At 38.0% G+C, this 14,267-nt stretch overlaps 1 protein-coding gene across 1 annotated transcript in view; it reads left to right on the top strand.

The window, feature by feature from the left end:
• The first annotated feature begins 2,880 nt into the window (after window positions 1–2,880).
• Window positions 2,881–14,267, top strand: part of col1a2 (collagen, type I, alpha 2) — a 59,866-nt gene continuing 48,479 nt past the window's right edge. The window contains exons 1-6 of the mRNA XM_068009944.1: window positions 2,881–3,128; window positions 7,114–7,130; window positions 7,237–7,257; window positions 9,778–9,822; window positions 10,096–10,173; window positions 11,177–11,227. Of these exons, the coding sequence (XP_067866045.1) occupies window positions 3,047–3,128; window positions 7,114–7,130; window positions 7,237–7,257; window positions 9,778–9,822; window positions 10,096–10,173; window positions 11,177–11,227 (294 nt within the window). The 5' untranslated portion in view covers window positions 2,881–3,046. The remainder of the gene's footprint in view (window positions 3,129–7,113; window positions 7,131–7,236; window positions 7,258–9,777; window positions 9,823–10,095; window positions 10,174–11,176; window positions 11,228–14,267) is intronic.

Raw genomic sequence — 14,267 nt, 5'->3', positions numbered from 1 at the left:
AAGTGGAATTCTATCCTTGTTCAGCATTTATCTTCAGCTAGTTAGGATACATCCAATTAGCAAAATGTCATAAAACTTACATGCTGACATTAAACTCACAATCGTTAATATAGTGTCACACTGATAAATGTCATTGCTAACAATAGGATAAATCAAGAAGTGTAAAATTCTTATTGATCAGGATTTTCAAGATGAAGATCTGTTTGACGCTTTAAGAGAATTTACACAATGTTGCATTACGTTCTTCTCCAGATCAACGGATTTTTTAAATCAGCTGTTTCATACAAAATGAAAGTTGCCTCCTTATATCTTCATCCATTTTTGGTGAGTGGTAGGAGAGATAGCCCGTCTTTCCTTGTGGATCATAGTCATTTTGAAAACATGTTCAGGTGTGCAGAAAAAACGAAATGCTGACTTGCGCACGACTGGGGGAAAAAAAGAGCTGATATTCCAGTTGTCCCCAGGATTCAAACATATCACACCGTCTATTTGAGAAATAACTGTAATCAGAACAATATTATCTCGCCGTCTGTTAAAGATGAAATTGGTACCGTGCCGTCAGTGAAAGCGAATATGCCTCCATGACCCAATTTCCCATCTGGCTAACGTCTCCACATTTCTTTTCAGAAGTGATAAGAAACCATTCTGCAAGAAGAAAGGGGTGGTGGGGCCGTCTGCTGCTGCTCTGTTTGTCTGGGCATGGTTTTTCTTGCCCTGTTTCTCATTTTTAAGTGAAATAAGAGCACAGAGTTTTTGTTCCCTTTAGGCGCAAGCCTGTGTTAAGAATCCGCTGATAATATGGGCAGCAGCAAGTCAACGCCACGCTGCATTCCTCCAACTGAGGAAGTTTCTAAAGCTATAGGACTCCCAATTTTAAATACTGCAGTCGTTCTATCGCTAGAAAAATCATTTTGTCACTTTTCACCTTGGACATACAGTGCCAGAGATGTGCAGAGGGTTATCGATACGTAAATGTGCGAATGTAATATTACTAAGTTACCGGTTATGCAGCATTTTTGTTTGACATTTGGATGATTTGTCTGATTTATGTACAATTCAATAGACACAGAAGGAATTTGAATATGTGGCATCTTTTGTAGCCCATAGCTCTAGATAAGAGCTGGTCTGGTCATCTGGGGGGGGAACCTCAGCCACGATTACAGCTAACACCGCAACTTAAATATAGCACAATTTCAAACACGTCGCAGTGTCATTAGTGGCTTTCTCTAAATAGAATAAATGTGAAATTATGAAACTCATTTGCATAGCGAAAGAAATGAACCACGAAGTTAACAGTACACAGGTTTCATGCGTTTTTATATATAATTTTGGACATTCACCCTATTTCAGAAAATACATGAAAATCTACTGCTACACAGGACCCGCACCCCTTCCCCCTCACAAATATAATTGTGTTCATATGATGAAACTTGAATTTGGAACTGTAATCGCAATTCCATCTCTTTTTGTTTAAGAAACTGACACAATTAAATGCACTTCCGCTCAGCCACGAGTACAATTCAGCTGCACCCTATCTGATGGTTTCTGATGAGAATGATAGCATTTTGGTTTACGAATTGCAACACCATTATAGCGAGGGCAATTCTGAATGACGTTAAAGTTTCGAATGAAAAGGATACATGAGCAATGTTAAGAGCAACATTATTGTTAAAAGTTTTGCAAGCTTTTCAGAAGATAGTTGTGGCCAAGCTTACTGAAAGAATCGTTTTGTTTACAGAGACAACCCGCGTCACTTGATCATTTAACGTTAACGATATTTTGCACAGAGGAGGACGAAATGTTTCTCATCCTATTGTAGCTGATGGAGGGGTTTTAATGCTCGCTCAGTGCCTGTTCATTATTGTCCTGTGTAATCTTTACAATTGAACTGCGACAAACCATGAAAAATGACATTGATGTAAATTAAATGCAGATTCAAAAAACACCGCGTGTGTTTTATAATAGATGATGCCATGCATGTTTCTTTTTGTCAGCGATGTTTTTTTTATTTTAAAGAGATACACATATTTTGGCGTCTAATATCTTTCAGGGTGTCCTTTGTTGTGTCTTTTGTGAAAGTGAGACAGGAAGCGCATCTCCTGCGATGCAACCAAATAAATCTTTGGGTTGATTTCCAGCATATGCAGTATTTGGCTTTTATTTGGGTTGACTCTGTTCTTTTACGATGGGTTGATTTGTAATTTGAGCTCCTGCCGTTAAACGGTTTGTTTACAATCGCTACTGATAAGCAGGTAATGAAGCCATTTAAGAACTAAAAAGGCAAAGTGCTTTAAGACCCTGTTAAAACTGCCCGTTACATGGATTGAGACAAGGGAGCCGCCTGATCTCTTAGGGAAAGGGCGTGGACCCCTTAGATTGTCATCCTTTGATTTCGCTGTTCTTTCTTCCCATTGAAATAAGTGTCGAAGTTTCTACCAAATCCTTTGGAATTTAATGACTGGCAAGTAGTTACCATAAATACTCGGTTTTTCCGATGCAAGTTACTGAAACGATCGTCAGCCTTGTTGGCGAAAAGATCTAATATATACCCAAAGCAAACTATTGAAATGTTCTGTTCCTCGGGTTCACACATAAAGTTGCCCTTTTTTTTCCTTGTCCTGCTTTGTTAGTGTTAGCAGTTTGCTGACACGATAGCCATCAAATTGGGGCACATATTAAATACCCCAGCACAGCTCACGAAGACTGACCCGACAAAGCAGAGGGCTGGATTCAATTAAGTGTTTCTGGATTCGTCATCCAATGTTGCTGTGCCAGTATTCCTCTGGCAGGCTGGGCGCATTGGAACATGTTCCTCCAATGGACCTGTTGGGGTTGAAAGTATTGGGCCGTTGGCTTTCTATTGGTTAGGGGGATGTCCTGACACGCAGACAGGGATCCTCCTGTACTATAAGAAGGGTACAACACGCTGAAGATACGGCAGGAGGGTTCTGTAAAGTCTGGAGTTATCATCACCTCTGTTTTATGCTTGCTGGGTAAAAAGGCTGGGCTATTTTTCACAAGGAGTCTGCATGTCTGACATTTAGACATGCTCAGCTTTGTGGATACACGGATTTTGTTGCTGCTTGCAGTAACGACGTTCGTTGCAAGAGGCCAATATGAAGACGAATGTAAGTGCCCCTTTTCAATCTGACAATCTAATGTATATGTTTGTTTGGACGCTGCAGCCCAGTAAGATAAGGCATGCCAGATTCTTTCAGAAACCCTAAGTTCAAGCTTATCAAAAAGTATAACAGTGAAACAAGAAAAATAAAAGTATAAAATCATTTTGTGGCCCGTTATAAATCCAGTAATTTGCAATGAACAATCTTTCTTAACAAGTAACGCAATACAATTGCAAAGGATTCGTCAAACGCACCTTGTTTATTTCGTAAAATATATAGGCATATATTTGCTTAAAATTAATGTGTGTTTAAGTACTTGAAGGTGTGGTCGCACAAGCGTTGAACTTTTAACGAAAACTAGCGCTGGTGTATTTAATACGATCCATCGTTTAACTGGGCGTCAGTTTAAATTATTCTGTTTGATTGAGCCCAGATGACATACCAAAAAATCAATAAACAGGAAACTATCTTGGGGATGGAGGTGGAGGGGATTTATGTTTAATTGATAGAAGTAATGTTTTCCATGACAATGCCGGGCTGGGCAGAGAGAGGACGGCGAGTATTTTGCCATGTCGCCACCTTGCGGTAGTCCTTCCACTTTAATTCGGCGCTTTACCTCATTGTTCTGTGAGGCAGACTGTAGTAAAGACTGATCTGTTATATTTTAGGAAGAGCGTTTGAGGATATCTGTTTACAAGGTCCAAAGCACTAATATATCAAATGAGCAAATGTATATTTCGCGCGCGTGGATTTTTTATATGCCTCTGTCCATCTAATGGGCTTACATTGCCCTTTGGAGCAACTGCAGAGCAACTTACAATGTTTCCAGTTGAGGAGCGGTTTACGAATTCTTAGTTTCAAATAGTACTTATGTTAAACCCAAAGAAAGCGTGATCTTTTTGAGCGTGCGAATTAGTGACACGTAGAGAGATCAGCAGGTTTGATCATTGGTGGGAATGAGGGTACATCTGCAGGATCTCATTACAGCTCGACTTCATCAATTCCCAAAAGTATTCAGACGCTGAACATATGTGATGACGATTTCTCATTTATAACAAATGCGTTTCGGATCGTTTAACGTATTGGACAGATTGAATCTTTATATATCACCTACAATGTAATTTGGTGTTTAATTATATATGTATATAAATATATATAGGTGCATTACATATATATATAGACACACACTATATATATACACACATATTCATACTGGCAGTGGAAAGAACTGAAACCAACTCAAGAACTTTGGAGCCTCCTACTGGTAATTCTAAGTAGGTGCCGATTTGGCCCTGGCGAAAGCTGGGAGAGAGCAAAAGGAAAGTAATCAGTACAGTTAGGGCAGAGATAGATGTAACTTCAGCTAATTTTTGACATTTTCACTGGAATCATTCTTTCTATTTTGCTTTGAGCAAGGAATTTCTTATATTGCTTTATTTTGTCACGGCTGTTCTAATTTTTTAATCCATTTTTGGTACTATAAAAATAACAGTGCGTGCAAGGTAGTTTTGGATAGTTTTGCACATCACAAAGTATTGCCCTATTGAAGTGATGTTCATTTGCATCTACTGGAAGAGCAAAACATATTGTGATTTCCAGAATATGTTTGGTTTGTGCTCATGTAAGGACAAATCATTAATAAAGCAGTTTCTATCTAGATGTTACATGGCCAATCTTATAACCATCGTGCATCCTCATAAACACAATAGAAACACTTTTTAATGTCATCATCTGGCATTGTTGTAAGTGTATAGTTTTAAATTCAAATATCATTGCCACCAACAAGCTAGCAGATATAAACAGTGAAGTACCAAGCCTGCTTGTACTGTTCAGCTTTTTATGAATAACTTGGTTTCAGTACATTGAAAGCATTTGTATATATACATGACTTGTGGTTTGTAGCCACTTGCCATCATCTCCCTATTGCAGCAGGCCTAGGTAACGGTGTAGGGTGAATCAAAGGGCAGGAAATTAAGAGCAAGGAGGTGTAGAAACCTCAGCCTTGTTGGCCAGGTTTGTGTGACAGCAGCCCTTTGACCCTGATGATATCATTGGAGGGTCAGCAAGGTGGCTGCCAGAGTTATGGGGGAGGAAATGTCAACAGAGTGCCAACCTGATCCTAACAGCACTAGCCTTAACTCATCTTCCAGACCACACACTTTCTATGTTCCCATTTTCATCTGCCTCATTGGATTATTAATGTTCATAAATAACTGGACTCCAAACTGAAATCTGATAAGATCATTATCTACCTTAAATAGATTTACATGTTTGTTTTTAATGTATAAGTACTATAAAGCAAGTGTGCTAATCTGATTAAACAGCAATTAAGAAGTATAATCAATGAATAAGACATCCATTTAAATTTCCTTCACATTTTTATAATAAATATTAAATAATTAATGTAGGTCACCAATATAAAATGTTTGCTTCAGTGAAATTGACATTTGAGTTTTTTAAATTACCAACATTTTTTAAATGTCATTTTGTGTATTCCAGAAAGCAAAGAGACCTCGCACAGTTTTAAAGTAAACAGTATTTTTTAAAAATAACTAATTTAGACCCACTAGTTTCGTGACCAAGATAAATATACACCATGTAATTAATTGGTGATAAATAATAAGTGCAGATGGGAATAATTATTTAAATAATTCCAAAAAATAACTTTCTGCAAATCTGCTTCACTACTTACTTGCTGACTCACACAGTGACAACAATGAACATTTGCTTCACTCCCCTTCAGTTGAAGATGAGTTTCTGTTCTAACTCACAGAGGTTATTTCTATTCATGACTGCTCTGGATCCTACTAACAGGAATCAGTTTTATCACCATCCAGTTCAAATGAGGAAGGGAATAAATAAGACATACTTTTAGCCGTTACATTTGGTTTAGCATAATGGGTTCCAAAAAAAGTAAAACTATCACTGCATGTCCATTCCATTTCAACATTTTTTTGCATATTACATTGGTACTGCAGTGGCATTAGATAATGTATTTTTGTTCTTTGGGACGTAGGCTGATGGCCAGCCTAGCAGGACAGGATAAAAGATTTTTTTTTAGCTCTTTTGGCAGTAAGAATTCTATGTGAACTGGGTTTGGACAGTCTCAACCTAGTTGTCAGAATGCAAAGAGCACAGTTGTCATAATTTGCCAGTGAATGGCAATTTTGCTGAACAAAGTCTCAAGCAAAACTATCTATAGGCAAGGAGGGTTCACTTCTGACAGTGGATGTTGGGATTCGCCACATTGTTGGAGCAGAATAAAGTTACTTCACATCTAGCTATGATGCGTTTGATCTGTGAGAACTTGATGCTAGGTGCCTGAAATGAGAACATGTTTCATTCCTCTATGAATGCAAAATTCACCAAAAAAATGCATTATCAAATTTTTTTTAATGTACTTATGATTCTAAGAAGTCACTTATCACAATTTAAAAGTGTACCAATTACTGAGTTAGATTTACTTTTGACGTATTTTGTTTTATAATGTTCCTGTGAAGCGCCTTGGGATATTTTATGTTAAAGGCTTTATATAAATATAAGTTGTTATGTTGTCCAAATCACAGCTCCAGATACAGATGCAGTGCCGTTCCACTGGGGTATATTTCTTACTGAAAAATATTTGATGATTAACCTTCTGAACAATGTAAGAAGGACATTTTTATTTACTGAGCCTGAAGCTTCAGTTTCATTTTATCCATTTTGAAAAACATCAAATGTTTGGGGAAGATTTTACTCTGTTATTTTTAGCAAAATCACAAGTCAAGTGATTACAATTTTATGACAAATAGTGAAAAAAGGAAATATTTCCCTACTTTCACTACCATTATATGTTGACTACTACTGTATACCACTGCATCAACCAGGATAGGTTTACACCAGTTTACAATGATATGGAGTATTGTGTATGCACAATATATGATTAACTCTATCGTTTTATATATATGGTAACTACATCATTAACATCTTATTTTATGTTCTCTTTCTGCAGACACATATGGAAGCGAGGTAAGTGTTAACAGTCATTATGCTGTTACTCTTAAAAATTTGATTATATTTTGGTTTTGTCTAGATAAAATAATTAAGTAATTTTGTTTTCTCTTGCTTGTTGCAGGCTTATCAAGATGACTTAATGGTGAGTATAATTATATTATTATTTTCTTTGTGTGACTGTGCACGCTGTTGTATGGGATATTTCCACAAACTACTGAAATACAAATGCAGTGAGACAATCTTGAATAGTCTCAACTCACTCCTAGCAGACACTTGCTCACACTTCAGTACTAATTGCACAAAGCCCCTCAGACACCTTAAGAACATTCCACATATCAGATGGAAACTGCCAGTTCCAACTGTTCCAGTAAGAGGTGCTCTTCTGAGGTTGCTGTTAAGGCAGTTTGTTGAGATAAGTACTGTGCTGCATAGGTACTGTGCTATATCCAGTATTATATATATATCATATATATGTTATATATATATGTAATCACAAAGAAATAAAGTGCACTATGAAACCAATTTAAACATTTTTTACTCAGTTGTCAATGCATGATGTAAACAAAATACTTTACATCAATCCACTGGGCATGGTTATTACCTTCTCATGGTGTTCACCATAGCTTATGTAATCTGTGTCAGTCATGAATTACACAAGTCTATTCATGTGGCATAAATAAATGCCATAGGTTTTTATAGCTTGTTGTCTACTTTGTGTTCCTCCAGTTTGCTAAAAAAAAACACAAAAATGCAACAAAAAATTCGATAACAAAAATCAGCACACAATAATACAAAATTTTCCTTTTTGACATGAAAGCTGATGCTCACCTAGTATCAGCAGCACTGGAATTGTGTCCAATAATCACAAAGATTTAAATTGAAGTGTGATTTTTACATGCTTTCACTTGCTAATTTTTGTTTCTTCACATTTCCCATGGAACCTCTCTCTGTAGGCAGCTGTCATCACACATCCTTCTCCAGTCTTGACTGCAGGATGGTCTGAAGCACAGATATTTGCATAATTGTCTTGCAGGGGTTGCATGTCAACTGGATGATATCAGTTTGATTTCCTGCATCCGCGAAAGAAAACTTCTTGTTCAAAGACAAAGCTGTATCGAGCAGCATGGCTGAGCACTGACTAAGCTCACCAAAATGGTCCAATGAGGCTCTGAATTAGAATTTAGCTGATGGACCAAGCTGATATTAGATTAGAGATACAGCACTGAAACAGGCCCTTCGGCCCACCGAGTCTGTGCCGACCATTAACCACCCATTTATACTAATCCTACACTAATCCCATATTCCTACCAAACATCCCCACCTGTCCCTATATTTCCCTACCACCTACCTATACTAGTGACAATTTATAATGGCCAACTTACCTATCAACCTGCAAGTCTTTTGGCTTGTGGGAGGAAACTGGAGCACCCGGAGAAAACCCACGCAGACACAGGGAGAACTTGCAAACTCCACACAGGCAGTACCCAGAATCGAACCCGGGTCCCTGGAGCTGTGAGGCTGCAGTGCTAACCACTGCGCCACTGCATGATCTTTCTCCATTCCTTCTTCCGTTTGTTCTGATGCAATAAGCAAGCTCAGTGTCAAGCAGCTCTGATTAAGCATTTGACTGCTGGGCTACTGTGAAGCAAGCATAGAAAGAACTACATTATCACATTTATCCTATTTACTGAATTTTTTTCTTAGGAAGCTTTTCATTCTGTCACTTGTCACAGTATCTTCATACATTGAGTGGGAGTGGCAATGGGCAACATTGAAAGGAAATATTGGAAGCAGTATTTTAAGGTAGAATGTGTGTTTCTTATTTCGGTGAAGGAAACAAGACTGAAAAAAAAATCTTGCATTGTCTCTGAATGTCTTTCAACTCCAGCATTTTCAATGTATATGCTGTTTCATTATAAAAATAATGATCCACCCTTGATTAATGTTAATTCTCTCCTCCCAAGCCTCTCTGGGCAAATCCTTTGCAAAACACTTTTGCATCTTTTGGTAATCTTGTAGGCTTTTTAGTCATTGTGTCAGCCTTGGTTCAGTGGTAGCATTTTTGCCTCTGAGTCAGAAAGTTGTTAGTTAAAGCCCCACTCCAGATACTTGAACACATGACCTAGGCTGGCACTTCAGTGCAGCACTGAAGGAGTGCTGGACTATCAGAGGTGCTGACTTTTGAATAATGTTAAACTCAGGCCCATCTTTCCTCTCAGGTGAACGTAAACAATTCCATGGTGCTGTTCAAAGAAAATCAGAAAAATTCACCAGGTCTTCTGGCCAACATTTATCTCTCAACAAATGTCACCAAAAATAGATTGGCTGATCATTTACCTCATTGTTTTTTTGGGAGCTTGCTGTCCACAATTTGGCTACCTGTTTCTCTACATTACAACAGTGATTACATTTCAAAAGTACTTCATTGACTGTGAAGTGCTTTGGGATGTCCTGAAGTTATGAAAGGCCCTATATAAATGCAATTTCTTCTTTCCATATTTCTTCTTAGACATTTCTATGATATGAGCTTATCAAACATAAATCTAAGGGAAGGGTAATGAATCAATCTTGTAAACATTTGGAAGTATCATATAAACTGGAACTTTTGAAATTGTATTACAGCTTTGTATATCTAACCTGATTCAAATATTGATGTTTTTAGGGACCACAAGGACCCCCTGGCAATCGAGGTCCATCAGGAGACAGGGTATTTATGCTTGAGATGGATGCGTTTTCACCAACTAGATTTTTTTTTAATTAAAAATTTATATTTAACCTGCTTTGGAGAAAATGTTGCTGCCATAGAATATTTTTTGATATTTCCTAGTTTTGTATTCTGTTGATAATATCAAATTGATTTATGGATAGTCGCATTGTTCCAAAAATTATATTAATTAAATTGTCAAACCTAAACATTTCCATTTTTTAAAAATTATACCTATAGTGACCATAGTCACAATCTACATTCTTTCTATCATAGGGTTATCCAGGACAAGACGGTAAAGATGGAACACCAGGCATACCAGGCCTTCCTGGACTACCTGGCCTACCTGGCGTTGTAAGTTATTAATGCATAATTGGCTGATTCTATTTGTTATTAGATCAATAATTTAGACCAATCTCTGTTCCCATTACTCAATATATATAATACAAATGGCATAAAGCAACAGTAAGCATTTAGACCATCTCCCAATGTTCTCCTTCCTTCCAATAGCAGTAAAAAATATATTCAATATATTCATTCTTGCAGTTTTTTCTTCCCTGTACATTTAGTTTAGTAAAATTACATGGTTTAAATCAGAGCTTATTAATGACAAAAAAAAATTGGGGTGCATTTACAATTGTCCAGTGCCTTATCCAAGCACCAACTTTTCAATCTTCTAAAGATAGTATCACAGTGATAATACAAAGTAGGAACATCACAGCCAAACCCAACCTTGCCTTCACTCAATGTATTCACAGGTATATCTTTCTAGCTGGGGACAGTTTGGGAAGGGAGGGAGAGAGAGAGGAAGTCACAGGCTAATGAAAAGGAACTAGAATCCTGGTTAATTTGTTTTCTCTTGCTTAACTAGTGGATGCTGGAACTAATTTGAGTGTTCCCACATATTCACCTTAGCCGAGTTCAGTTAACTCCTTAACACAGCCCAGGGATTGAAACTAGGACTTTCCTCCTTGGTGTGGCAACAATAAGGAATAATATTCAGTAAACCCTGAATTTTTATGATTTTGAGTGACAACAATTGAATATTTAAAGATTAGTTATATGGAAAACAAGAACAGTGATAAATTTAAAAATATAGTTTGATTCCTCTGCCCCTTCTCATTCTCTCATCCCTGCCCCTGTCCTTGGGAAGAACTGGTTAATATGGATGTTAGCTTTATCATGTATTTGAAAGAATTCTGTGTAGGTTACTATTATTTATACATCTAGTGTTGATTTTTTTAATGAGTGTAGCCATGTTGCTTTTATTATAGCTAATATTTCCATGGCTGCACATAAGTTGATGATCAGTTTAAGGCCTCTGTTAAACTAAGAATGTGTCTCTTCTTTTTTTTAGAGCTTTGCTGCTCAGTACATTAAACGGGATGATATGACACCAGGGATCATGGTATGCATTTACAGCCTGTTTTTCATTTATCTCACTTCACAGTAGGGTAAATTTTGTGATCCAGTTCTCCCAGCACCAAAGTCACATTTGAAGAGAATGTGGGGCCTAAATAAAATTACAAGATTGCAGCTATGATTATTCAGCTTACATTTCTTGCAAGTGTGGCTGCCCACTGGGATTGTGGGATCACAGAATTAGCCTTTATGTAATTTTGTAACTAAGAATGTTCTTATTTTTCACACAAAGGGCTGAAATTAATGTTGGCGGCTGTAAACAATGGCGGCCCGCTTGCGCAGGCCAAGCTTCATGGAGCCGCTGCAATTTGAAACACAACGGCTCATTTAAATGTCTGGGATGCACCGCCACCCACCCCCCCAATAATGTGGAGGGGGCAGGTGACCCGCCTGGGCAATGGCATCAGGCACCACTGCACAGGCGCTGACGCCATTTTGAAAGGGTTTCCAGCCCTTCAATTTAATTTAAATATTTAAAGAAAAATGACTTTAAAAAATTAAATTAAGTTATCCCGACCCTCTCCCACCACCCCACCCCCGCCATGACCATCAAATTCATTACTTGCCCTCTCTCCCCCCAAAACACTTACCTTGCGCTCTGGACCTTCCCCCCCAAAGTTCATATACTTTAAACTTTACCCCTTCCCACCGCCCCCTAGACCAATCACATACGTTTGACGCTGCTCCTCCCACCCCCGGCCACCCTGAAAACTTACCTGCTCCCCCCTCCCCACCAGTATTCTGTCTCGGATCCCTGGACGGGGATCTGAAGGTGTGGGGGTGCCGGCCACCGGCACGAATATCGCACCAGGACCAATGGCGGGAGCAGGTAAGTCATCAGTTCATTACTTTCAATAAATTAACATATTTAAATTTTGATCCCACCACTGAACGGCAGGGGGGCTGCCACGAGGCCTTGCTGCCGCCGGTAATATGGGACCAGGCCTTCCCGTGTCAAGGCCCATGCTGGGCCTTTCCTGGAGGCATCTTCCACACCACCACCTCCCCCCACCATGACCCCCGACCCCCAACATCAAGAGGGTCTGTAAAATTCGCCCCAAAGTGTCCTGAAAATGAATCATGTTTTATTTGAAAACTATCGTTAAAGAAAACTGAAACCGCACACTACTTTTAAGATGCATAAGTGCATTGATTTTCATAAGAAAGAATTTGAAACACCAAGTTGTATCTGAGAAACCAGAATATAGCTGAAAGGTATGATCTTACGTCTTTCAAGATTTTACACTACCTTGTTATTATAAAGACCGTAGTTACCCCTTATATTATCTAGGAACATTATTGCTTCTGTGCCGGGTGTTCTGTCTAAGACACTTTAAAATAAAATCTTAAAAGTATAGGTATAATGTAAGGGAACATTTCAGTATGAAGTATTCCCCAAGCTATATTATTTCAAGGCATGAAGAAAAGATCTTCCAGAGATACCATCATTATTGCCACTCCATCTTCCCAGCATGCACACCCACTGTTTTGTTCTCTATTCATATTGAGCACCACTCTCTGTAGCTGGTCCAATGAAATGGGTTATAGGTGTCTCCAAGGTCAGATCCATAGTATAACTCAGTATGCTGAATTTGAACCAATTTGTATGTTATTTCAGTGGTACCTGAGCAAAGAAAATGCTGGATTTTAGCAGCTCAGGATACAAGAAGAAATCCAAATTGCAGGGCTCCACTGCCTGAAAATGTAATTATAAAATATATATAAATTCCAATTCTTTTGAAATTAGATGGGTGATGACGGTGCTTTGCTAAACCTCTCCAAGCACTTATTGCACATCATACCCTGTAATTCCCTTTCCAAAATAAGGCAGCAGACAAAGACCAATAAGAAATATATTGAGATTTCACTCCTTTTGTTTTTCTCCAGTAAGGTCAGTTTAGTAAAATTATATAATATTAATGAAAACGTGCAATGATGAAGAAATCACTGGTAAAATAAAGTATCTCATGTAGCTTGTCCTGTAATTGTTATCAGAAGATTTGTGTCTATTGTAATTGACAGCACCAATCCCAACAGTGGAAGAACTTTTGGTCATTATAATTAGAGGACAGATCAGAAAGTTTTCCTTTTTCACTTTATTTTGGGTAGTTCCCTTTTAGCATAAATATCCCTTTTGATATATACTATCAACATAAGCTTGGGTTAGTTGCTGTCTCTGTCAGAATGTTGTGGGTTTGAGACCCATTCTAGTATTTCAGCAAATATCTAAGTTCAGACTTGGTGCAGTACTGATGGAGTTTTATATTGTTGAAGGTTCTGTACTTCAGATGAGACCCATCTGCATATTTCTCTGTTTCAGTTGGATGTTAAAATTCCATGGTACTATTTAAAGAAGAACAGAGAACCCTTCCTGTTTCCTGACCAAGTTTTTCTCTTAACCAACACCACCAAAAACAAAAAAATTGGTCATCATCCCACTGCTTCTTTTTGTGAGAACAACTGGCTGCACTTTTACCCATATAAAAACTCACTGCACTTCAAAGTAATTCATGGTGAGGCTCTTTGAGGCATGGCAAAGCCCTATATAAATTCAAATCTTCATAGTTCCCTTTAGTTGATAGAGAATTAAATATCTAAACGCAGATTAAATTGATTGAAACATAAGCAGGTGAAAACATTACCAACACAAAAGCAAAGTACTGCAGATGCCGGAAATCTGAAATAAAAACAGAAAATACTAGGAATACTCAGCAGGTCAGGCAGCATCTGTGGAGAGACAAACAGAGTTAACGTTTCAGGTCGATGACCTTTCATCAGAACCATATCCACTAAAATATATCAATCAGTTATATTGATCATCTAAAGTCAGATTCACTTATAGTTTAGTATTTGTGGATTACATTTTTGTTAACTGGCCACCTATTTATAAAGACTAAGCCTAAAGACAGTCTAAAACATAATGGTACATGTAGATTATTCAAGGGGAGATGGTGGCATAGTTGTAATGTCATTGAACTAGTAATCCAGAGACCCAGGCTTATACACTGGGGACATGGGTTCAAATC

This window comes from Heterodontus francisci, chromosome 2 (assembly GCF_036365525.1).
Source record: "Heterodontus francisci isolate sHetFra1 chromosome 2, sHetFra1.hap1, whole genome shotgun sequence".
In the NCBI taxonomy this organism is placed as follows: Eukaryota; Metazoa; Chordata; class Chondrichthyes; order Heterodontiformes; family Heterodontidae; genus Heterodontus; species Heterodontus francisci.
The sequence above is the reverse complement of the archived record's forward strand: the minus strand, read 5'-3'. Positions and strand labels throughout refer to the sequence as shown.